Source organism: Brachypodium distachyon, chromosome 1 (genome assembly GCF_000005505.3).
Source record: "Brachypodium distachyon strain Bd21 chromosome 1, Brachypodium_distachyon_v3.0, whole genome shotgun sequence".
Taxonomy (NCBI): Eukaryota; Viridiplantae; Streptophyta; class Magnoliopsida; order Poales; family Poaceae; genus Brachypodium; species Brachypodium distachyon.
In genome coordinates, this window is record NC_016131.3 from 18971184 (window position 1) to 18994601 (window position 23418).

Genomic DNA, 23418 nt, shown 5'->3' on the forward strand with positions numbered 1-23418 from the left:
TTAACTTAACTTTCCCCCAAATCCCAAACCTTTGGTAGAGAAGAAGAACGATCGGGCATGGCCGCCGCCGTGGCCTCGCTCCCCGCCCACGCCGGGCGCTCCACTACATACACGCGCAGCCCGACCACGCTTCTCCCGCCGTCGCCGTCGCGCGCCGCCACCCGGGTTCGCATCAACCCTGCCTGCGTCGCGAGGCCAGACTCAGACGACGCCAAGCGGCAGCGTCGCCGCGATGAGGAGTACTCGCCGCCGACGCGAAGACACGCGCGGCGCGTCCCCAGACACGACGGCAAAGAGGAAGAGGGAGAGCGCTACGACTGCGCACCGCCGCCGCTACAGAGAGGAGTCGCCAGAATCGAAGCGCCGCGGACGACGATAGAGGCCTCGTTCTCGTTCGCCCTCCCGCGAATCTTGCAGAAGGACAAGGCACGGCTCCCACCGGAACGACAAGACCCATGAGCGTGACCGCGACGAGAAGGACAGGGGAAGGAGAAGGAGCCACTCGAGGAGCTCGCGGTCTGATCAGTCCAAGGCGCGTCCGGATCCCTGTCCCGCGGCCACGGCCCCGCAGCAGCAGCAGATGCCGATGCCGATCGAGGTCGCGCCCGCGGTGAAACCTGCTGCCGGTTCTCTCGACGGCGGCAGCTGGGTGATGCAGGATCTCACGGAGAGCTTCGAGGAGGTGGAATGGCGCAGGAGGGAGGAGGCCCGCCGGGAGATGGACAAGGTGGTGCAGACAGTCTTCTTCAACGATTCGCGCATATCTCCCCAGGACTTGTCTGAGCGTTACATTGTAGATTTGTGCTTGTAGTTCTTTTCGGGCAGATCTGTAATTTTGTTTGGAGGTTTTCATATAGTTTCCCATTTCGTTTCAACTTCCTACGTTGACGCTCAATAAGTCCCATGCTTAATTAAGCGGGGCTTGAAGCTTGGTGTAGAACGTGTGTTCTGAAATAATGTAATCCATTTTCGGATAGTTTTTAATCTCATTTCTGAAATGTTGCATCAGTTTTATTCACCGTTTGATTGGTAAAACATGAATGATGATGGCTTATTTAGTTGAGCAATGGCGCTTTTTTTAAATTAAATATATCCAAACACATGACACGGGTAGCCTGATGTGGTGCCCTCTGTGTCAGCAACAGCTTGGCATGAGTGCAAGTTAGCGCCTACTGGTGAGGACTTGAACTCAGATGATGTGATTTTACATCCATTCCCCAACCAAGTGAGCTAGGCTTCTAGGCGAGAAGTCTTGGTCTTGCGTCTTGCCTTGATCAAGCAACGTCGATGCACATGTATTGTGTCCTTATTTAAGGCGTGCTAGTGCTAAAAGGATAATAAACACATGTTTGATCAGACTCTGCAACACGGCATACCGACGACTCGTAAATGTCGGGATCCTATATTGTTGCTTCCGGTGGATTTGTTCCTTGACAACTGATTTGTGGTTGGTGATGGAGAAGATAGATGTAATTGGTATCATGTTTTATTTATTTTTAAGCTAATAATGTGTTTGCCTTCCTTTAAAAAACCCAAATCCAAATATCAAACTGCATTTTGGTTTTCATAAGTTCTTTTTCAGTGAAAGTTCAGGAGTCACGGGTGCAAAATGTAAGGCGCCGATTCGGAAGCAAAATCAAATGCTCCCAAATAGCCATAAGATTTTGCGGAAACAAAAACTAAGGTAAAGCGAAAAAAAAAAAAAAAAAAACGCCTTCGCGTGAACGGACGCGCTCCTCAGCGGGTAGTCGGATTCGGATACCCTGCCATCGATTAGCTTTCCAAATTTTCGGTGGGGTGGACAAAAGCCAGGACGCGGCAAACAGTGGCACACGCGCACGGATTTCTTCGCGGCAGCAGGCCTGGCAACGGATCCCCGATTCCTGGCCGGAGACGGACTGGCATGAAACAGAACCGACTCCGGCACTCCGCAGCGCCGCTAGCCCCGCTCCATATAAGCAAATTCCCACGATTCCTGCAGCATCCCGATCGAGTCATCGAGCCATCAGCCCCCATCTTCCACGATCAGCCAGCCCCTAGTGGTAGCAATTCACCCAAGCAAGACGAAGCCGATCGATCGAGAGAGACGAGTTAGCAGCATGGCTTCCGCGGTGGCTCCCTGCCGCCCGCGCGACCCCTCCTGCGACCCTGCTTCGTATTCTTTCTCCCGCACGCCGGCGCCGTCGTGCGGCAAGCGGCGACGCCGCCACGACGACGACGACGACGACGGGTCCCGCACGGGCAAGAAGCCGGCGGGAGAGCAGCCCGTCGTTTCTACCGTCGCGCACCTTTCTTGCGCCAGGATCAGGCCGTTTGTCGTGCGCCCGAAAGGAAACGCCAATGCCAACGCCCCCGTTTGCCGCGACGACGTGATCGAGACGCAGAAGCCCGGCGAGAGCATCCCTTGCCCCAAGATGGTCAGGCTGGTTGTGCTGCCGTCGCGCCCGAAGGAAGCGCCGGCGAAGGTCCAGCAAGAAGTGACTAAGAAGCAGAAGGCCTGCAGCAAGATCAAGCATGCGGCGCAGGAACCTCGCCCCAATGAAGAGAGCAAGAAACAGAACGCCGGCGAGGTCCTTTCTAGCACCAGGATCAGGCCGGTGCCGCTGCAAGCGTCGCGTCCCAAGAAGGATGGGACGACCAAGAAGCGAAAGGCGGCGGGCGAGAGCATTCCGTGCTGCGCCAAGATCATCAAGCCGGCGGCACCGCAGCAGCCCAAGAAGAAAGACCTTATCAAGGCCAGCAGTGCTAGTCCCAGGGTCCTCTGCCAGGACGCGATCAAGGCGAAGCAGGAGGCCTGCGGCGAGCAGCTTCTCCAAGCCACGAGCAAGACCGGCCCGCAGATCCCGGCAACGGCGGCGGCCACGGTGAAGCCAGACCTCTACGCCCCGGAGAACACGCTGCGCGCGGCCATCGCCGCCGCTCGCGAAGCCCGGGAGAGGGAGGAGGCACGCCGGGAGATGGACAAGATGGTGCAGACCGTCTTCTTCGACGACCCCTACATCGCTCCTGAGGACGCGCTCGAGCCCTGATCGCTTCGTGCCGACATTTTTGTAGCTCTTGTGTTAGGATTGAGGATTCTGCACCTGTAGCCTAATATCGGTGTACTTGATTGTGAATCTTAGGTCTGGTATCTTAGTAAGAACAGCAACACATACTGCACAGACATGTAGACATGTAAACCCCTGGAGTGCGTGTTAAGGATGAGATCGCAATTTTGTTGTGAGCAAATGGCTTGATTTACAAGTCAGTGAGAAGCGTTGTCGGCATATGTGATGTTCTAGATGCGATGATGGAAGCTTTGAGTTGTAACAGATTTTACCCGGTTTTTCCATAATCAACCAGGTTTCAAAACTCCTTTATCAATGAGACGAGGCAAAGCTTCCGCCTCCGTTTCGGGTGAAAAAAGCTCGCAAAACATGGAAAGTGCAGTGCTCAGGTGCATGAGGGCTCAATTGAATTCTTAATACAACATGCATGCTCATTGGCAATTGAATTTGATCACAAGTCTCACCTCAAGGGCGGCTAATGCGGCAAAACGCAATATCTAACCAAGTTCGCTTGATCAGGAAACAAATACACAAATTCCTGGCAGAGATCAGGAAAGTGTCGTCTGCTGTCAGGACTGAAGGCATCGGGAGAACCGGGAAACCAATCAGCTTCGTAACCTCTCCAATGCCGCAGGACTGATTGGAATAACGCCAGAGGATGTGACCAGAGCATCAATAGGAACATCTGTTGAATTGACTGGGATGACGCCTTCCTCCAGAATTTGCACCGAATATGAAAGTGCAACTTCAGAATAGGTAAGCAAACAATTAGTGTGGAACACTTGGTAAAGAGAATGGTAGTCAAATTTAATTACGAAATGCACAATGTCAGAGGTGTTTTTATTGATGTAGGCGTATATCATGGATATGATTAGTAAATGAAAAATATAATTAAAAACAATTTGTTCAGCTGGAATCAGAAAGCAACTTTGAGTCGCTTTGTTGATTCACCATTTGCTTGTTTTATGAAGAGGATTCACCATCTGCCATATGGACCAAAATTATGGCTCATTGATTCTACCACATTGTCTCTTTAAGTTTCTCATTCCCAAACGGCCAAACCCATTTCTATGGGCATTTTGAAGTTGACCCCAGAGGCACAAGCCCTTCTCAGACCAAGAACATGGCTAATTTTGACATTTCTACAGTCTTGATTTAAGAAATGTCATAATTCAAGCAGATAATGTGCTTGTCAACTCTATATAAATGAGCCACAACACAGTGATTTGCACCCTTATCATGCCAATTGAACCGTTGAAAAGCTATTAAAGTTAAGTCCACGAGAAAGGTCCCTTGTAAAACATAAGGGTTTAAGCACATGAGTATAGGATGAACAACAAAAATAATAGGTAGATGTAAGAGGTCTTTAATGGACAAATAGGAATGGGTTTTTTAGAGGCAAGGTTCTGCTGTCTGTCACTTATTCTGTTATCAAGAACCTCTTTAGATCTACTAGACTTTGAGCTAACCTAAAACAGGGTATGCTAGCGTAGCCTGGATTGACAGTTGCAATTCTCCCCTGGTTGCACCCGAGGGCCTGTACCTCTCTCTCCTGCACATATCCATTCCATTTATTAAAAAAATTAAGCGCACTAGGGACCTTCCATTGTTTTCGCTAAAAAAGAGGCATCTAAAGTAGCTCACAGAAGTTGGTAGCATAATAGGCACACGACAGTTTTGGTACCTACATCATGATCTCACTTTGGTCCTTCTGCTTCAAAACGGCCCACTTTGGTCCTACTCTTACTCCTACTCCAACACAGTCTGTCCTAAAAACATTTCATTTTGATTCTGTTTTGAGGTAGAGCTGCAGAGGGACCAAAGTGACCCCAAGGTATCGCACAATAAAACATATACTTTACGTGATTTTTTTTTTGACAGCTATACTTTACGTGAATATAATAAAACAAAATGCAATAACTTGTTGCAAACTCGTGAGAGAAGAAATAATTTAAAGAAAGAAGGCTAAGTCAAATTTAAATAACTAAATTCTGAAAATACGCATGCCATACCAAGAAGAGGCTGACTCCACCCGTTCTCTTTAGCAAGTTCTTGATATCTCATCAGGAATGTGTCATAGTACCTTTTAAATTTGAACAAACATGCAAAGAGACAATTTAGGTAAAGCAAAAATATATTCAAATACAAAACAAAGTGAAATTTGGCACAAATGATAAATGAACTGCCCAATAATAAATAGAAGTACATATCATGGAATCATGGAGATGTACTGGACTAGAGTACATATCGTGAGGTTTTGCGTATAGAGTTTTACACTAAATTCAAAGGGAGAAAGTAAGTTCACATATCCAATCCTATTAACTCCAGATTCTACAAGATTCGTGTTGATGCACCTTGGTTCTAGATCCACAGCCTTGTTACAACCACAAGCTTTCAGTTTTTTTGATGGTTTGCACATGCACCTTGGTTCTAGATCCACAGCCTTGGTTCATTTGATTTCTTGCTAGACCACAAGCTTTTTATGTGTGTGGATCACCCTATCCAGGAGTTTCTGCATCTAAAAGATGCATTTAGTTGCATGTGTGGTAACTGTTATTCCAACATCAGGCTCCTCTGAGACCAGAAATCAGAAGACGCTAAAATTTTAACATCAAGGAATTGCAACTTGGAATACATGCCTATGAAACAAAATATAGTTGTTGATGTTCAGTGCTAAAATATCAACATATTTCAGGGTACATGGATCAGTTTTTAGCTAGCACTGAAAGTTAGAAATGGAACAATTTCACAGTTGGCCATTTGGTCCAAACCTTTGTGCAGAATATCAAATGATTTGGATAAATGTGTCACTGGACTCACTGCACATTGGCAACCTTTTTTATTCTGAGATAGATCTAAATTGGCAACTTCAATACAGGACATTATTGTAAAGATGATATAATGATGTGTAGTCCTACCCTCCACCACGTCCTAGTCTTCGGCCAGTTCTGTCAAAAGCTTGTCCTGCATGAATAACAAATATTATTTGAATTTGTAATGTCACAGCATGAATGATCTCGCATAAGAAAAATGACAGGCATGAATGTAATAAAGGGATAAAGGTCTTACCAGGCAACAGAAAAAGATCAATAGGGGAAGAGGCTGACAACACTGTAAAGATTAAAATTGGATCAATTTAGGGCATATAAGTTGACTATCCCACTTAGTACCAGTGAAAAAGTTTAAATATGTAAAATAGGGAAACATTTCATGGTAACATGGAATAAACTTCATACCATCTTCACGAGCATTTCCACTAGCATCCAGTGGTGATGGTTCCAGAATGTTCATTGAATTTTTAACTAAATCATCCATGGTAGTGATTTTAAACATCCTCATATTCCGATTTTTATCTTCCACTCGAGGAACATAGATATCCTTTGCTTGTCCATCATGTTCTTAAGAAACAACCAAATAGTTAGCGACAAGAAACAACACACAGCATACATGTATATAGTACTCACCAGAATTTTGGGATAGAACTTCTGCTAGTATTTTTGATGTATCAACTTCTCGCAACTGTGCACAACTAATATAGGCACACAGCCGTTTGCTCGCTTTAAACCAAGAAGAGTTCAAAATATTGCTTTGAATAGCCAGGTCTGAAAATATATGAAAACTTTCAGTTCCAGATACTAGAAAAAAAATATGATACAGAAAACTAACTTTGTTCCAACAATGGAAGAATACGAACTACACTCATCCAGTAATCCTTGTTCACTCAGGTCACTAAAGAGGGGAAACAAATTAACACAACAAAAAAAAACCACATTGTTCCAGTAACAGAAGCCAAGAGATGGTACACTCGTCCTTATTTCTCGCATCATCTAGTCAAGCACCACTTCAAACGCCACTAGAACATATTATTTTCTTACCTTAAAACTTCTCATCAGGTAGTGATGTCCCTATGACCCCATGCCTCTCACACTACTGCTGAGCAGTCTAATTGAAAAGGCATGAACAATCTATTCTATCGTGAAAGTTACCTCCTGCTAGCTTAATGACACAAAATTTCATCACATTTTCTGTCACGCGCTACCACTACAGGTTCGTAAAATTTCTATTAGCGAAAAAGCTGACCAGTAGCAGCGCAAGCAAAGAGCACTTCCAATTGGCAAATCGACGAGCAGCTAGTGGCCATCGCTGTTCGAGCCGGGCGGGCAGGGATCACCTTCGCTGGCGCGTTGGTCGGGGGAGAGGGCCTTGAGCGCTCTGCGCACCTCGGAGCGTACAGCGCGCTTCTCGTCGGCGACCGCCTGCGCCGTCGTCGACATGGCGGCGAGGGGGAACGACGCCGATGCGGCCGCTCGTAGCCGTGCGGGGTGGAGCGGCAGGAGGAGGGGGCGGTAGGTGGGGGGAGCACGGGGCAGGTGGAGGAGGAGGCGCACCATCAGCGAGGACGCCGCATATTTTATCATCCCCGCCTCGTGCCGCCGTGTCCCACGCTCATCGCGCGGCCATCTCTCCCTCGCTGCCGCGGTGCTGTAGAGAGAATTTTTTTTTTTTGAGGGGATGCTGTAGAGAGATTTTTTTTTTTTTTGAGGGGATGCACACGGCAACGGCGCGCGGACGGTGAGGGGCCGCCCATTGAGGTCTTGTTACCAGATTCTCGATGCCGGCCCAGCTCAAAGATTGGCCCACTCGTTAGATTCATTGGAAAAAACTAAGAGCCCGTTTGAATGTCCGTTTTCAATTCGAAGCCCATTTGTTTTCTGACGGAGTTGCAAAAAACATGATTGGATGGTCATTTCAGGTTTTCTTTTCCCTCACGGACCATGCCAGCCCTGAAAGTATTCTGTCCGATAGAAGGCCGGGTTGGAAATCGATCGAGAGAACGACGCCCGCATGCTGAGGCGACAGGGAATCGGCACGTCCAGGCGGCGGCGTGAATCTCAGCATCGAGGCGCCCGACGGCGACGGAGGTCAGCGCAGCCACCTTCCTCCTCCTCTTCTTGCCGCTGGTGTGCAGCGCCAGTCGTTTTCCTTCAAGGTGAATGTGCGGAAACACAGAGTGGGGCCTAAGACATATCCATGCATCATGTCAGATTTTCTCATGGAAACACAAAGAATACTAGAGATAAACAAAAACATTTGAGTAAACAGAACAACGACACACCTGACAGCTTCAATCAAAGGATGGAGTAATAGAAAACCACTAATCAAATGGTTTTAAGAAGAATAAGAATTACAAATCTAAAACTACCGAATAAAAAAAGGGAAATGATCGGTATCAACCGACCGATCCAACGATTCGATCGGCTGCCTCCTGCGTATGACATCTGGCCTTTTTTTACGACTTCTTTCCAGCGGTGGAGTGGGCCTCCCCACTTTCTTTTTTATCTATCCTTTCTCTCTTCCACCCGTTCAACCTTATCTCTTTCCACGCATGCCTGCTCTTTTCCTCTCCCGGTCCAACCGCCATGGCATCAAGCTGCGAGCTTCAAGAGTAAGGGACGGCTACTGTTGGTGCTGCGGGCGATGGCCGCCAGTGTTGCGACGGCGGTGATGCGGGAGACGGCCGCTGTTGCTGCGAGCGACAGCAGCCGGTGCTGCCAACTATGCTGCAAGGAGGCATTCGAGCAACGGCCGCCAGTGCTGCGAGCGACTGCCGCCGTTGCTGTGAGCGACCCCTGCCGGTGCTGCGAGCGATGCTGCAAGGAGGCATTCGAGCGACCGCCGCCGTTGCTGCGAACGACCGCCACGGTTGCTGTGAATGACCACCGCCGGTGTTGCGAGAGCTCAACGCCAGTGCTGCGAGCGATGCTGCAAGGAGGCAGACGGTGTTGGAGACAGTGCTTCGACGAAGGAATTTTTGAGGAAGATGAGAGGGTGTGCTGAGGACTCATGGAATCGGAGTCAGTTAGGAACGAAGGACGGGATGGATCGAAGATCTAGCGGTGGAGCGTGTGTGCATCGTACGGTTGGCTAGGCGGCGGATCGGTGTGTTTTATCGCCCACCCGACGCCCAGCATGCCCCGTAAAAAAAAGACTCATATATACGCAGTTTGTCTTTTAATCTTGCTGGTCCACCGTGTATTCTGATTGCTGTAGGCACTAGTCCGAGCAGGCATATGCTCTGAAGAGTTGTTTCGTTCTTTCAGTACTAAACAATAGACATTTACTGTAGATTTTAGATGTGTGTTTGAGAAGAAAACAAAAGAGTATTCTTTGAATTTGCTCGGTCATCCACATTGCTTTAGTTTGCACGTACCATAAGCGCGCTCTCTCTCTCTGTCTGTGTGTTGTCTGTGTGTGTGAACGCACGCTCTAAACTACGGAGTATGTTACACCAAGGACAGAGCAAGCAGTTATGATATGTGTTTACCGTGCACTGATCAGTTTTGCACATGCCATTTCCCCAGATTTGGCGAATCCACCCAAAGGATTTCTTGCAAAAGTAGTATAGGTCTATAGGATATGTTTATTGTTTTTTTGAAACAGAGCAGTACAGGATTAATTCCTGATAAAAAAATCATCTTCGACGGATGTAAAAAGAAAAGCTCTTCCAAAGGATTTTGTCCAGATCATGGTAAGATCTTCAACTATAGTTCTTGTCCGGTTGTCCCCTTGGGTCTTCTCTTTTGGTTACGAGTCCATTTCAGACCAGACACCAGCTATTAATTTTGCACCTAGCTACAGCCTATAGGTGACATAATCTCTCAATGTCGTATCTGACCGGTCTGAAGCACTGCATAATAGTGGATAAATGTTGCGGATTTTTATTTCAGTGACAGGGATATACTCCAAATCTTGGCAGCAAGGTTACATCTGTCGCTAAAAAGTAAGACAATTCAAAGTCTGTACCCCAGTCAAAAGTGACAAACAGAAAAGATTCTTTTTTTTATGGGAAAACAGAAAAGATTCTAACCGTCCCAATCCTAGTCAAAAGAGTGGAAAATTTGAGGAATTCAAAAGCATGGACACCTATCAACGAACACTTCCAAAAAAACGCTAGCACTACTTCCAAATTTTATGCTGTGCACACATGGTAGTATGTATGCACGTTTTCTCGCTGCACACAAAAGATCAACGGAAAAAGATAAAACTGTCAGATGCATTGCATACATCTACAATTTGTACTCTTTTGATCTAAATCTCTGAGGTGCATGAACTTCACAGGACTCTGGATCATTCGGTCGTGCATGCATATGTCAACGATGAAATGACATTATAATACTAGGCCTGCGTATCGTTTGAAAAAAGAAAATCTTCTCACACAGGCTTAGAAAATCACTGAACGTCATGCCTCACCCATACACAGCGGCATGCCGGCGCCACGTGAGATCAAAACCGGCCTTAGACCTGTGTTTTGGTATGGGACAGACGAGAGGATTTTTTTAATCCTCCGGTCTGAAATTCGCTCCCAATGGGAGTCGAACTGCTACTAAAGCCTCTAGCATCTTTTCGTCTTTGCTTCTCAAGACTTTTAGCTTCTGAATAAAATGCTTTCTTTGCTTCTCTAGACTTTTAGCTTCCGAATAAAATGGCATTATTTTCGTAGCTAATTCTACATCTTTTCTTTCTTTGCTTCTCAAGACTTTTAGCTTCTGAATAAAATGCACTCACGGTCGTGAATTTGTACCATAGGATCACTCTGATCTCTAAACTCCAAAACTGACTGACCACATTCCTAAACTCCAATGAGTGCTTTATTCACTTTGATCCAGAACACGATGAGCTGGCAAATTGGCACACATAGACAAGATCACAGAAATGAATACCAGAGTGTGCCAGACTTGCCGGCTAATCTTATTTTAGACCATGCAAAGTGAAGTTATCTCACCCGCACAGGTTTGAAGACCGTGATCGCCTTTTACTCTTAATTTTGTTGTCCATATACGTCATCATGTGAGATAGTACTCAATTATGCGGACAATGGTGCAAACCAAACAAAGAAGACAATTCAAAGTTACATGCATGCTGACATTTGCCATGTGACATCACACATTATTCTGGTTTACATAATGATCTTTGTTATCACCAATGATATGCATGGATCTAGCAATCTTCCCCTTTCGCTTCTGACAGAAACTGGTGCATATCTGGCTAAGCTATATGCGCCTCCTTAATTATACCACCCTACAATGTTGAAATAGTCAGGGGACACCATTAATTGAGTATGAAGCAGGCCTGATTGGTAATGATAAAAAAAAACATATAATACTGCCTGGAGATTTGATGCAAGATCCTGAACTTCGGACAGTCACATCACACTTTTATTATGTCCTTCAGAACAATCTAGAGACTATATTACACGTACCAACGATCTTCAGTAGATCATAGCATATGTTTAAGAGTATTTCATTTGATTTTCTTTGATATTGTTCACTACAGTACTGCAAGTTTCGAGAAGTACGCACATGTTTTTTTTCCCTGATCCAACAACCATGCAAAGGCTACCAACAAGAAATGAGAAAGAAAAGGCGGAGACGAAGAATAAAATCGAAATGAAATCTTCAGAAAGGAAGCCATGGATAGAGCCTTTTTTTGTGCTAAGAAGTACACAACATTGTGGAATCGTCGTCGTCCTTAACCAATACCAAGGCGTAAATCGCTAGAACGGCACTTCACCTGTCTGAATCATTCGGTCGGGTGAAGGAAGTGGTGATCAATTTATCAAACCAATGCATAGTTTATTTTACCTAGCTGTTTACCCACTTTACTTCATGCGGTCATGACAAGTTTTCTCGTGGAAACCAAAGATTGATTACCAGATAAACAAAAGAGGGTTCTCATCTGAAAGAGGGTCCTAACATATTAAGACAGCTTCTGCTGCGCTGTTGGCGCAAAAACAAACATGAAACGCTATTGTAGTCTTGACAAGCAACAACAGTATCGCCGGAGTACTAGTACTCTCAATCTGGTCTTGCTTGGCATCACCACTAGGGCGCCAAGTTGCCCCCTTGTGTGTGTCAGTGTGTGTGTACATCGTATTAATATTATACTCCAACTCGACGACGCCATTGACCTACGGGCTACAGCTTTCCGGTGTGGACGCGGGGGATTTAAGAGTGAACACACGAGTTTGAGTTTTCTCCGGTCAATCAGACCTTGTCAGAGGTCGTCGCGTCATTTCAGATGCCTCGACTGTCACATGGCTGGCCGGGCGTATACCCGGTCGGTCGGCGTTTCTGAGTGCAGGAATGCAGGGCCAGCCAAACCCATCGATTCCAATTTCCCGGCCTATATATGAAGGCCCGTAGAGCGTAGTTCATTCAGAGCACAAACAACAGACAGAGACAGAGAGGGGACGGGCAGGGTGGTGTTCATGGTATGGGATTGGGATTGGGTCCTTTGTTCAGGAGAGATGACACCGACATCGATCTGATGGGTCGGCTCAGTTCAATTAGTTACTAGGCCATGTGTGTCCATCCGCTTGGAGTGGGTGTCATCTCCCCTGAACATAGGACGCACTATCCCTGTAAGAAAGGTGTAAAGGGCTAAAGGCTGATTCTTCGTATCTGGCTTGGCGCCGGCTTTACGGAGGAATACGAGGTAAAATGCATCTTCATTCGTTGATTTCCTCCGTGTTTGATCTTTGCAGAGGAGGAGGAGCGAGGTAGCGAGCTGAGCGCGGACTCAAGGCACGGCGCGTCGCGGCTGAGAAGTCGCGCCGGCCGGCACTCGGCCTCCTCTGCCGGCGCCAGGAGCCCGGCCGTCCACCGTTGGCATTGACGGCCCGGCCTCGCTGCTGTTGCGACGTCGAGGCTGCCGGGCTCCATCTTCTTCAACGCCTTCGTGGAATGGAATCAGTTGCGGAATGTGTTGAATCTCAGGCTCAGAAAAACGGACTCCATGTTCTTCAAGAAAGGAGCGCATCTTCTCCTGGGTGCTGCTGAAGGTTTGGAACGATCCAATCGATCTGACTTGCGCATGCGTATACTACAGATTTAGATCATGCGGTTGGACGGTGGTCGTTGGCGGCGATGTCATCTAGCATTGGAGTGGTGGAAACGGGAGTACGGGAGATTAGTGCGGGAGGTCGGGGACGACAACCAGTCGAGCACGACGCTCCATATAGTACAGAAAGTGACCAAAGCAAAGAGCCCCGGCTAAGCTAAGCACACAGGTCTCTCTACATTGCTTTGTTTTTGTTAATGTTTTTCTTCTCAGTGAGAAGCTTGCCTTGATTGCGAGCCAGAGCTTCTAGAGAGAAAATCCTTGTAAATTAAACCAAAACGATGTTCGAATAAAACTTCAACTTAGGTTCAAGTTTGTGTATTAACTCACTTTAAGTCCAAGGAAAATTACGGAAGTTCCAGTTTGGGGCAGAATTCATCTGTGAAAACAACAAGACTTCCCATTATCCTGTATCCTTTTTCGTGACAAATGTATATTTAGAAGCGAATAGTTGAGTCCTCTCTGATGAAATGGAGCTCAAGGCAAGAGATGAGCAATGACTCGCTTGTCACAGGCGTCATATTCCCTCTGTTCTTTAAATTAAGACCTATAGTCATATTCCCTCTGTTCTTTAAATTAAGACCTATATGCAATGACTCACTTGTCACAGGCATCGTGCTCCCTCTGTTCTTTAAATTAAGACCTGTATTGTTTGCTTTGACCGAGCCTTTGACCAAAAATTAGTCTATTAACATATAACTTTTGTGAAATAAAATTGATATCATTGTATTCCTATTCAAAAGTACTTGTTTATAGTTATGATTTGTATCACATAAGTCACACGTCGATGGAGTAATCCTTGGCCAAAGGCTTGATCAAAGAAAACAATATACGAGGCAGTAGTATTTCAAGTGCGAGACATCTGAGAAACTGGCTCAAGTCAGTAACCGGCGAAAAAGTATACACATTTCATCGAATTTGAATTAGCCACGGTAGACATCTGAGAAACTGGCTCAGGTCAGTAACCGGCGAAAAAGTAAATATACACATTTCATTGAATTTGAATTAGCCACGGTACAGCAACACTGAACAAAATTGTGGCCTTGTTCAATACAATCAGAGAAAAAAGGAGAAAAGAAACAAGAATCTATTTTGGTGATCCAGCTATGGCTTGCAGGAAACTATACAGCTATGTACCAGCACTACATATGTCAAAGACTGTCTAAGTAAGCCTCCGTTGGTATTTCCTCCCAATAACATCCATGCTCAAAAACAGCAGCCCGGCGACGGACATAAATATGATACAGTTGAACCCAGTCACCCAGGAAATCCAGGAAACCAGCGACACAACTAACTATGCTGCTGCCGCCTCCACCACAAAGTCGTCATTTTATTTACCATGCAATACCGTCAATCTATGACGGAAACAGTTTATTGCATTTTCATCAACAAATCTTCCTGTTAAAAACAGTACTAGTAGTTCAAGGGAAGCTTGTCTCAAATTCGCTAGCATTCTACAGCACAAGGTCCAGTAAGCTTCTTTGTCTTAGAAAAGAATACCTTTATATCCCTGAAGGAAAATTAAAAAACCATCAGCCAGCCACAGAAGTGGGTTGCATCGAGTCATGCAAAAGTGCATTTGGAGATAGGGAGCTGCATAATGCAGAGAAGGATGATTTTACCTGCATCTGGGAACTGAACAGTCCCTGTCATCACAGTGTTTTGAGTGAGTGAGCAAAAGTTTCCACATGAAGACACACTTCCTGCAACCTCCTCGGTTGCGGACATCACATCGTACACCATGGAAGAACAGCTTCTTCAAAATAATACAAAGTTTGAAGGTGCAATTCCGTGGATCGAAGAAGCATTTTGAAGCATGTACCAAACTTTCAAGGTAGTCCTGCTTTGAAACAGGCAGTTCATTAGTACCAAACAGCTGAAAAGCTCCCACCATTTTATCAGTAAAAAAGGAGATGATTAAGTATTTTAGAAAAAACTACATTATAAATAATGTAAGAACCCAAAAATGAATAATAATATTCACACCGATTATTAAATTGGATATGCTTAAGATCAACAAAATAAACACTGGGACAAACAGGTAAGCATAAACACCACCACTACTCCAGCAAGTAAACTTAAGTCAAATAAACAACAAATTTCACTTTATTCAAGAAAAATCCTGCAAATAAAATTTTAGTCAAACAGAAAACAATGGCGCCCTTGACAAAACGTCCACAACCTGTAGAGACGTAGAAGTTCCAGTTACAAATTTAAAGAATGATACCTGTAGAGTGTAGTTTTGCAATATGTGGCGATTGTCTGTCTGTCTGAGCTTATGGATGTGCAAATTTTCCCCAACTTGTTTAGAGGCAGAACAAGCTGAATCGTGCAGATGATAAAGAATCATCATTGTTGAGTGTTTTGCCCTTCGGAGTGTATCAAACTGGTATTGATTGTCTTGGCAGTGCTTCAAGAAATCTATTCTGCTGTCAAAATACTTGCTTTCCATTGTTGGATCTCCATCATCAGTCTCCGGAAGAGGTTCTTCCTCTATCTACAGGACAATTAGTTAATCTGGTCAGTACAAATTCCATTCCACATCTATCAAATAGAAGCATGCATATTATGCTTGCTTCGTTCGACAGAGCAAATAAACAAGTATAGCAGAGTTTATAGTAGTACCCTTTGAAAAGCATGCTTTTGTTTTGTTTTAGCCGGATGCCTATCCTTTTGTGGCATATTTAGCTCCACTGCATGACATCTACAAGGATTCACAAAAACAACATCGTCAATAATGGGTGCTGGCAACTGGATTGACAGATGATCAATAAAAAAAAACAGCTGCAGACTGATAGTTGCACTTGAGGTTGCAAGGGCCTAGGCACTAGATGATAAATTGAAAATGTGTGTGCAATAGATGTTTTTCATAAGAATATCTTACCAAGTATATGGTCATACACTATATATAACTATGGCAGTAGATTATGTAAGTATAAATAAAATTATAGTGATTAGAAGAAATACTTACTGATCACAAAGATGGAAATTTTTGCAGCTGGTACAAATCCAACTTTTACCGGACACAATAGCTTTCTGGCAATGCTTGCAAAAATGCTGCAGACAAAGCATAATAAAATCTTCTTTCATTGTCCGCATCTTTTCTCCAAGCTGCCCACAACAAAAAATAGTGTCAAGTGCCACCATTATACTGAATATAGGGTAGTAAAAACAATTTAAATAAAATAACCTTGTGCATTAGCAAGATATCATCAAGATCTCCTTTCCTGGCATCGCGTTTGGCAACCCGCAGGAGCCTTCCTACTTGTGTTTCTTCCTTCTGTGAGGTATTGTCCTCTTTCTTCTCAAGGAGTCTCTCTGCTTCCCCAGGCCAGAAATCATTCTCACAGTATGGCAAGCATGCTGCTGAGATATCGGCCTTGCGTTCACCGCTGGACTGAAGGAAAAAATCATAAAGTGTATTACGCTCCACCACTACACCCTCTTTAACAGCCTTCTTGACCAAGTTCTGGTACCTAAAATTCATGAGAAAGCCGAATGAATGTCCATATACAATTTACTAGTTTTAAGTCATAATATCGTGTTATGAACACATACCAGCTGCGAAGCTTGTCAGACTTTGGCATTTTTTGGGATGTGGGATGACAATACAAAACATAGTCATCACGCTTCGTAGATGGGCAAGCCCATATGGAGCAGCTTACAAATCCTTGCTTCTTGCAGTAATCCAAATAGCCAATCTAGAAAGGGAAACAAGACCCGAAATTTTTTCAGCTCAGAGTGGAAATAAAAAGCGTTAAAGGAACTGTTGGATGAGAATTCCCGTACCAAAATTTCATGGTACACAAATGTACGGAGAGCTTCCCCACTTGCAGATTTTATTTCAGGTCGGAAGTACTTGACAGAATCGATATATGCAAGATAAACATGCCTTTGATTTGGTAATGGGCTAGCAGACCCATACTCTTGTACATACATGGCGAATAGACAAACATCCACACCTTCATTCTTTTGAAACAAGAGAATGGCCTGCACAAAAAAGGCAGCCAAAGGTAGCTCCAGTTATGTACTTAAACAGCTGGATTTATTATTAACTTGGGTACTATGAAAAATAATGTGTCAAATAAAGTATCACCCAATCACCTTTGATTTGTACGGAAATTCCCCGGGATAATTTCCTTGTTTGAAAAAATCCCGAAAACGTGGTAGGACTTGTAGTACTCTGGCAGCTGAGGACACCACTCTAACAGTAAGACCTTCAACTCCTGGTACCTGAAAAATGGAGCACATAAGATAGAAGTAAGTTTACTCCAATATTGACATCAGACTGTAACACACCTGAAGACAGGCAAATGATATCAAGAACAAAACAGATAATCTTATGAAGAATAAAACATCAGCAATCAGAACTAATTCCACAATCCTAGTTTTGTTAAGCTGGTCTCGCAGGAAGTTATCTTTATTTGATCCAATAAAATCTAAACACAAACTCAGGTTTAGTTTATCAAAAGATCCTGAAACGCAAGAAACACGATTTATACAGGGATGAGGGTGTGATAAGTTTATAATTAGCTGCATGGTTAACAATTATTTTGTACGTGGTACAGATAATTACAAGAATACATACCTCTTCAATGCCCTTTCCTGAAGCTCTTGCCCTTAGCAGCCGCTCCTGCACAAGCCTCTGGGAAAGTCTTTGCTCAATATGATCACTCATTTTAGTCTTCGGTAAATCTAATGCTCCTAGAACAGTAGATGACTCCAGAGAACTGATATCTCCACGGTCCTTCTCTTTCAATAAACATTTCGCACAACTATATTCCGCCTCCTCCAAAACTTTAGGGTTAAAAAGAGCACATATTTGATGCTGCCAAGCTTTGCACTTATCGCACTCGACCCACTGAAATTGACATAAGTGAATAAAAGATGAGAAACTCGTACGTGGATAAGAATAATTATATAAGAAAAGCACATTACCCATTCAGGCTCGGCATCTGTTTCTGCATAGCTGAATCTCTTTTGATATTTAGCTTTAGCACTACTAAGATGGTGGCATTTGCAACATATCGAAGTCTTGTCATTTCCATTTTCCACTTCAACGTAATAGGATCCCGTGGAATTTATTATTTTAAAACAGAGAGCACAGAATCGTGGAGGGGGTTCAAAAATAAGCCTCTCCAACCCACATAAACTGCATGTGTTTTGGTCAGGCAGGCCTGAGTGGAGTTCTTCTGTCATCACCTTGCTCTGAAAAATAAAGTAACTTGTGATAATGGATATGAGCTGCATCTTACAATAACTAAAAAGCATGCACAATACAGACAATCTAGTTTCCATTATTCAAGAAAACTAACACTTCTAGCAAGACTCAAGTGGAAGTACAAAGTAACTACTAATTAATTTGCATATTACAGTGTCATAATATGTAGAGATCATAGCATCAACTAAGATTCAAGTTATATTAAATCGGAACCCATTATTAGATCAAGGGCTGTTCACTCACCGGGCATGTATGCTGGTTCAAACTTGTCATGTGATCTATAAGCTCTTCAGCAGTTAAAGCATAAAGTATTGAAGCCCCTCTTTTCTTCCTCGCAGTTAAGTTGGGTCCAGTAGATGTTTGATCTACTGAACTAAGCCTGTCCTTCATCTCGACATCACCATTTTCGTAGCACAGTTCTTCTTGAACCTGTACAGCAGTCTCTGACAATCCAATAATCTCCATCTTATGTAGCTCTTCACTGTTTGGTCCAAGCATAACATTGCCGCTAGTATTGCTATCTCCCAAGGAACAGCCAGATGGTGACTTTGTGGGTAATTCTGTGGTTTCAGATTGTACTGTTTCAAAAGATAGATGTGTTTCATTGGCGGCAAGCTGTTTTTCCCTTGGAAACTCTATTTCGTTGACATGGGAAAGACTAGGTGAATCAATCTTCAATCGTTTTGCCGGATGATGCTTGCCAGAAGATTCAACTGATGTAGGTGAAGTTGGTTTTGAGACTGTGCTATTTGATGCCTGTTCAGCTCTCACTTCCTTTCTTACAGAACCACTACTATCAACATCAGTAATAAAGCAGCATTGGTTATGGGAGCACTGTGTGCTTAAATTTGAGCATTTCTCTGATATCTGGCAACGTTTTTCATTTTTTTGAATGCATCCGTCAAGTCCACATTCTCCTTTGGTGTCTGGGTGCATTTTAGATTGGTCATAGTGATACGACAAGTCATGGCCTCCAGCGGTGATGTTTGACTGATCTGATTGCTCTGTTAGGTGACTCCTTGTATACAACTCCTCATATGCTCTGTCTGGTACTTGACCAGTAGGATAGATGTTAGTTGTAGAATTTGCGGTTCGATCAAACATTGCAGACAAAGAGCTTGAACTCCCAGATGTTGATGGTTGTGGACTATCAACTTGATGAGCATCGCCTGGAAAAATTTGGTCATGATGTTTATGAACCATAATAGCTTCAGCTTGGTTTCATACATGAGTCAAGGCAAGAAAAATAATTTACCTGGGATATGGTCATTATGCACTACACCAAATCTCCCAGTCAGACTATGACTGCATTTTGGTAGTGCTGACACACATGGAGCAGCAATGGTGTATGCACTTTGAGGCCACTGTTTAATCTTATCAGCTGATGAACAAGCAAAGTTGGCAGCATCATTATGGTGGACATTTGGTGCAAATCCTGTAAAGACAAGCCAAGATTAAATTCCAAAGTTCTACAGTGAGGTTAAAGCAGAGAACTCGTCTTAACTCACCCTGAGAGTAGAACACATGATGTGATAAGTCTCTTGAAGGCAGCGCAAGACTAACAGAACCAGAAACAGCTCTACCATGCTGTGTACTTAGATCTGGTACATCTATCCCAGGCTGTTCTGAGTATAACGTGGGTAAATCTGCTGAAGAAGCCCGAGCATATTCAATGTTGCCAAATGATCCAGTACTGAGGACAGCATTCACCCTTTCTTCTATAGTATCAAAATCCATGTATTGGACCTGACAGAAAAGAACTAGGTGTTAGCAAGTCATCCAGAATTATGATAACAGAATTTAAATTATCAAATTCCATGAAAGAAAAACATTAATGAATTGCAAGAATAGCTCAGACTTTGACTATCAGTTTCTGTTCAGCAGAAGATAAGCCAAACTCTAAAGGTGATGTAACAGGACAGCAGAAATAACCAGACAGCACCATTTTTTTTTATCAAATATTACTACTATACTCCCCTTGTTACACAGACCAACCAAGGAAACCAATGTCTACACAGAAGTTGATGAAAAATGACCATACATACAAATATCAAATGATATGCCAGACCCACTTAACCTCTTGAATGAACAGTATTAAAGTAAGTGCATCCTTGATACCCTCAATGAACAGAATTTAAAAGAGTCTCCCAACGTCAACGCCAGTTAAGTGAGACTGAGGGAAGACTTATATTGCAACACATACCTTTGAAGCATCCTTATAAAGCTGCTCATCAATCTGTTTTGATAACTCAACAAGACAATGTGGGTTCCAGTTATAGCACTCCACTCTTTCTTTCAAGCAGTGTAAACTGGATAGGAAAAGAAATCAGGATATACTGTGCAAACAGGGAATGTTGGTCATAAATTAACTGACAATGACAAAACTAATCCTTTTTCAACCACCATCTAACTCTAAATTATCAACTATACAAGGGTTTCGAAGAATAAAATAACCAAGGACAGGACTAATCCTTTTTCAACCATCTAACTCCAGATTATCAACATACATGGGTTTCAAACAATAAAATCATCAAGGATAGTGTCATACATAGTATGCCAAAATACTTGTGTCAAGTCCAACAGCTGTACAAGCAACTGAAGTTCACTTTACCAAATTTATAAAAATTTCTGCCTATGACTGAAATTATATTTATAAAGAGAACAAATCAATGCTATCATTCTCAAGGCTACAGAGCAACGCATATTAGCAAAACATGAACAAGGACAGATTTATCAAATATAATAAACAAGGAGAATACTACATGCTAAAATAGCTAAAACAAATGCTTTAGAATGTAACCATTTCTGATATACTGAGCTAGCATTGTTGTCGATGTCAGTGGTTTCAGAACTTACATCCTCTGTTGGATCATGAAACGAACTGGATTGGTATCTGAATCCATATTATCCAGCTGAAGAATTTGCGCTGCACTCTGTGTATACTTTGTTTGTATAGGATAGCCAGTTGGTGCATACTGTCGCTGGATCCCTTGCAGGGTTTGTGTCATCATCCTTCTATCTCAGCTGAAATCTACAGATTTAAGTCAGCAAGAGGTTAGCAGGCACACCAACTCCACATAATAGCCAGGGACAAATGGTAATAAAAATATAAAGCAGCGTTAAGAAAAATCATGCTATTCCAGTATTGCTACCGATGCACTGGCACAAGATAGTATAACAGCACACAAGCAAGACAATGTAACTCCAAATGACGACAGGTCGACAAAATTTAAATAAAAATGCAACTGCAAAGTGCGATTTTTCAAATGTATGCAACAACTTCATGCATTAGCTATCATTCAACAAAAATGCTAAAAACAGGTAAATGATGAATCACTAAATATGAAGAGTGCTTGGTAAAAATGATAAACCTGCCCAGAGAGCTCCAACAGAGAATCAATTTTACACATTGCCTCTCCTAGATCATACCTCTACACATCCCAACATATCACCAAAGAAGGTTACCTAATTGCACAACCATGAATGAACAGCACAAAAAGATAACCATGCATCGATACAAAATTGATCCTGCGATATGTACCAGTCATCAACAGGACATGTTAGGAACTAAAGAGTAACAGACATACCAGGCATCGCTTAACCCCATGCCTTACGGAAACTAGAACAAGAAAGAAAGGAAAGAAACCCTAACCCTAGATGAGCCGTACGGGGGCAGGACTCCCAAGAAATCCGGATCGGGGGGTGAGATTGCGAGGGGGCGTTACCTAGGGTTCCCAGGCGGAAGCACGGCGGGGGATGCGTGCGAAGCCGTCGGGAAGGACAAAAGGGGGCACGCTGGGGTCTGGGTCTCGCCGACGGCGGCGGGCTAGGGCTAGGACTAAGGCGGCGGGAGGGATGGAAGTCGACGGGACGAGACGTGGGCGAGGAGGAGAGAGAAATCGGAAAAAATATTAGGAAAAAGGGGTACGGCGCGGCCCACACCAGGACGGCCCAGATACGGATCAGGCTCGAAGAAGATACCGGCTCGGTTTGGGAATTGGGATCAGGGTTTGAGATGAGATATTGAGATGTCGAGAGGGTTCTTGGTTTTGGTTTGGATTGGGGCGTGCGCCTAAAGTACACCGATGGGTTTATGTGTGCCGCAACGCGCAGTCCGTGGCTACGACGGCTCGATAATCCGCGAACGGTTTTGCAAATTCGATCACGAATTTGTTTAGACTAGACTAGATTTTGGGGGCGGCCTCCGTCTCGGGATTTTTTCTCAAAGAACAAATACTTTCTCCGTCCAACAAAAAATGTCTCAACTTAGATCAAATTTGAATGCATTTATTCACTAAGTCATGTCTAGATACATCTAAATTTTGATAAATTTGAGACATCTTTTGTTGGACGGATGGAGTATCTGAAAAATGATCAAGTACAACAGTACTCATTCCATCCATCAAAGAATGTCTTAACTTTGATTAAATTTGAATGCATCTATACACTAAGTCATATCTAAATACATCTAAATTTTGACAACTTAAGACATCTTTTGTTGGACGGAGGGAGTACATAATGATGATACAAAACAAATGTTGGTGTCCTAACTCGTATGAAGATTAAAAAAACAAGGCTCCTACTCTCCCCGTTCCATAATATGGCGCTATAACTTTTGTTGAAGGAACTTCCTGCACTTCGATCAAATTTACAGTCAAATATATTAGCAGCTACTAAATGTAGCAACTATTAAGTGGATTTCCCCTCCAGTTTGACCGTGGAAGAAGAAATCATCTATGTCACACAACATGCAAGGATCATGAAATTGGTGTCACCCGGTTAGTCCACGAGCAGATCCTCCTTAGGGTCTTGCGAGTTCCATTGACTCAGCGGATGTTGTTTATGGCTTCAGGCGGGGCAGATTTTGGTGCCCCTTCCTAACCATTTTGTTTTTTCGCCCGCTTGTAAATGCTCTCACTTCTTTCTAATTGAATGCAATCAACTGTCTTAAAAAACCCCACTTTTAGAAGGTAGTGATACAAATATATTTACCTGGTTGCCAACAAAAACACCATAAACAATAAACCTTTCAGATAGAACCGGGATAAGGGACCACGATTAGTGACCAAGGAGAGTTAAAGGTGACTGTACCTCACCATGAAAAACATGTTTCCATGATTGAGTCTGTGACAGCCTGACAGGGTGATATTTCACAGGTTCCCCAAAGAGAAATCTCATGGCCTCATTCATAGAACTTGAGATCAGCGAGCTATTTTCATATATGAGCATAATATAAGTCGTTCGGTCCCA

The 23418-nt window shown here is 43.7% G+C and overlaps 2 protein-coding genes and 1 non-coding gene across 6 annotated transcripts; 1 reads left to right on the forward strand and 2 right to left on the reverse strand.

The window, feature by feature from the left end:
* Positions 1–3390: 3390 nt before the first annotated feature.
* On the reverse strand, positions 3391–7549 carry LOC100842725 (5-formyltetrahydrofolate cyclo-ligase, mitochondrial). 3 transcript variants are annotated; one of them, XM_010238148.3, is made up of 9 exons: positions 7219–7549; positions 6512–6649; positions 6284–6445; positions 6117–6158; positions 5966–6011; positions 5060–5130; positions 4736–4811; positions 4517–4599; positions 3391–3792 (listed from the first exon to the last, which is right to left on the reverse strand). In XM_010238148.3, exons 1-9 carry the CDS (start codon positions 7463–7465, stop codon positions 3653–3655), a joined length of 1005 nt encoding a protein of 334 aa, XP_010236450.1. In that variant the 5' UTR covers positions 7466–7549; the 3' UTR covers positions 3391–3652. The 3 variants fall into 3 exon arrangements, with proteins under 3 accessions (XP_010236450.1, XP_024313556.1, XP_003562830.1); XM_024457788.1 differs by lacking the exon at positions 7219–7549 and adding an exon at positions 7128–7203; XM_003562782.4 differs by lacking the exons at positions 4517–4599; positions 4736–4811 and having other exon boundaries at positions 3433–3792; positions 7219–7544.
* Positions 7550–12337: 4788 nt separating this feature from the next.
* On the forward strand, positions 12338–12458 carry MIR1432 (microRNA MIR1432). The gene has a single exon (NR_127122.1). It is a non-coding gene; the product is annotated as a microRNA MIR1432 (primary transcript).
* A 1390-nt stretch (positions 12459–13848) lies between these two features.
* On the reverse strand, positions 13849–22084 carry LOC100845345 (probable histone acetyltransferase HAC-like 3). Of its 2 annotated transcripts, none has more exons than XM_024456968.1 (17): positions 21894–22084; positions 21025–21199; positions 20372–20477; positions 19677–19914; positions 19424–19603; positions 18412–19337; positions 17886–18155; positions 17536–17808; positions 17052–17180; positions 16737–16937; positions 16506–16648; positions 16138–16423; positions 15919–16058; positions 15573–15651; positions 15175–15444; positions 14570–14790; positions 13849–14457 (listed from the first exon to the last, which is right to left on the reverse strand). In XM_024456968.1, exons 2-17 carry the CDS (start codon positions 21177–21179, stop codon positions 14394–14396), a joined length of 3681 nt encoding a protein of 1226 aa, XP_024312736.1. In that variant the 5' UTR covers positions 21180–21199; positions 21894–22084; the 3' UTR covers positions 13849–14393. The 2 variants fall into 2 exon arrangements, with proteins under 2 accessions (XP_024312736.1, XP_003560039.1); XM_003559991.4 differs by having other exon boundaries at positions 14570–14787; positions 21894–22082.
* Positions 22085–23418: the final 1334 nt, after the last annotated feature.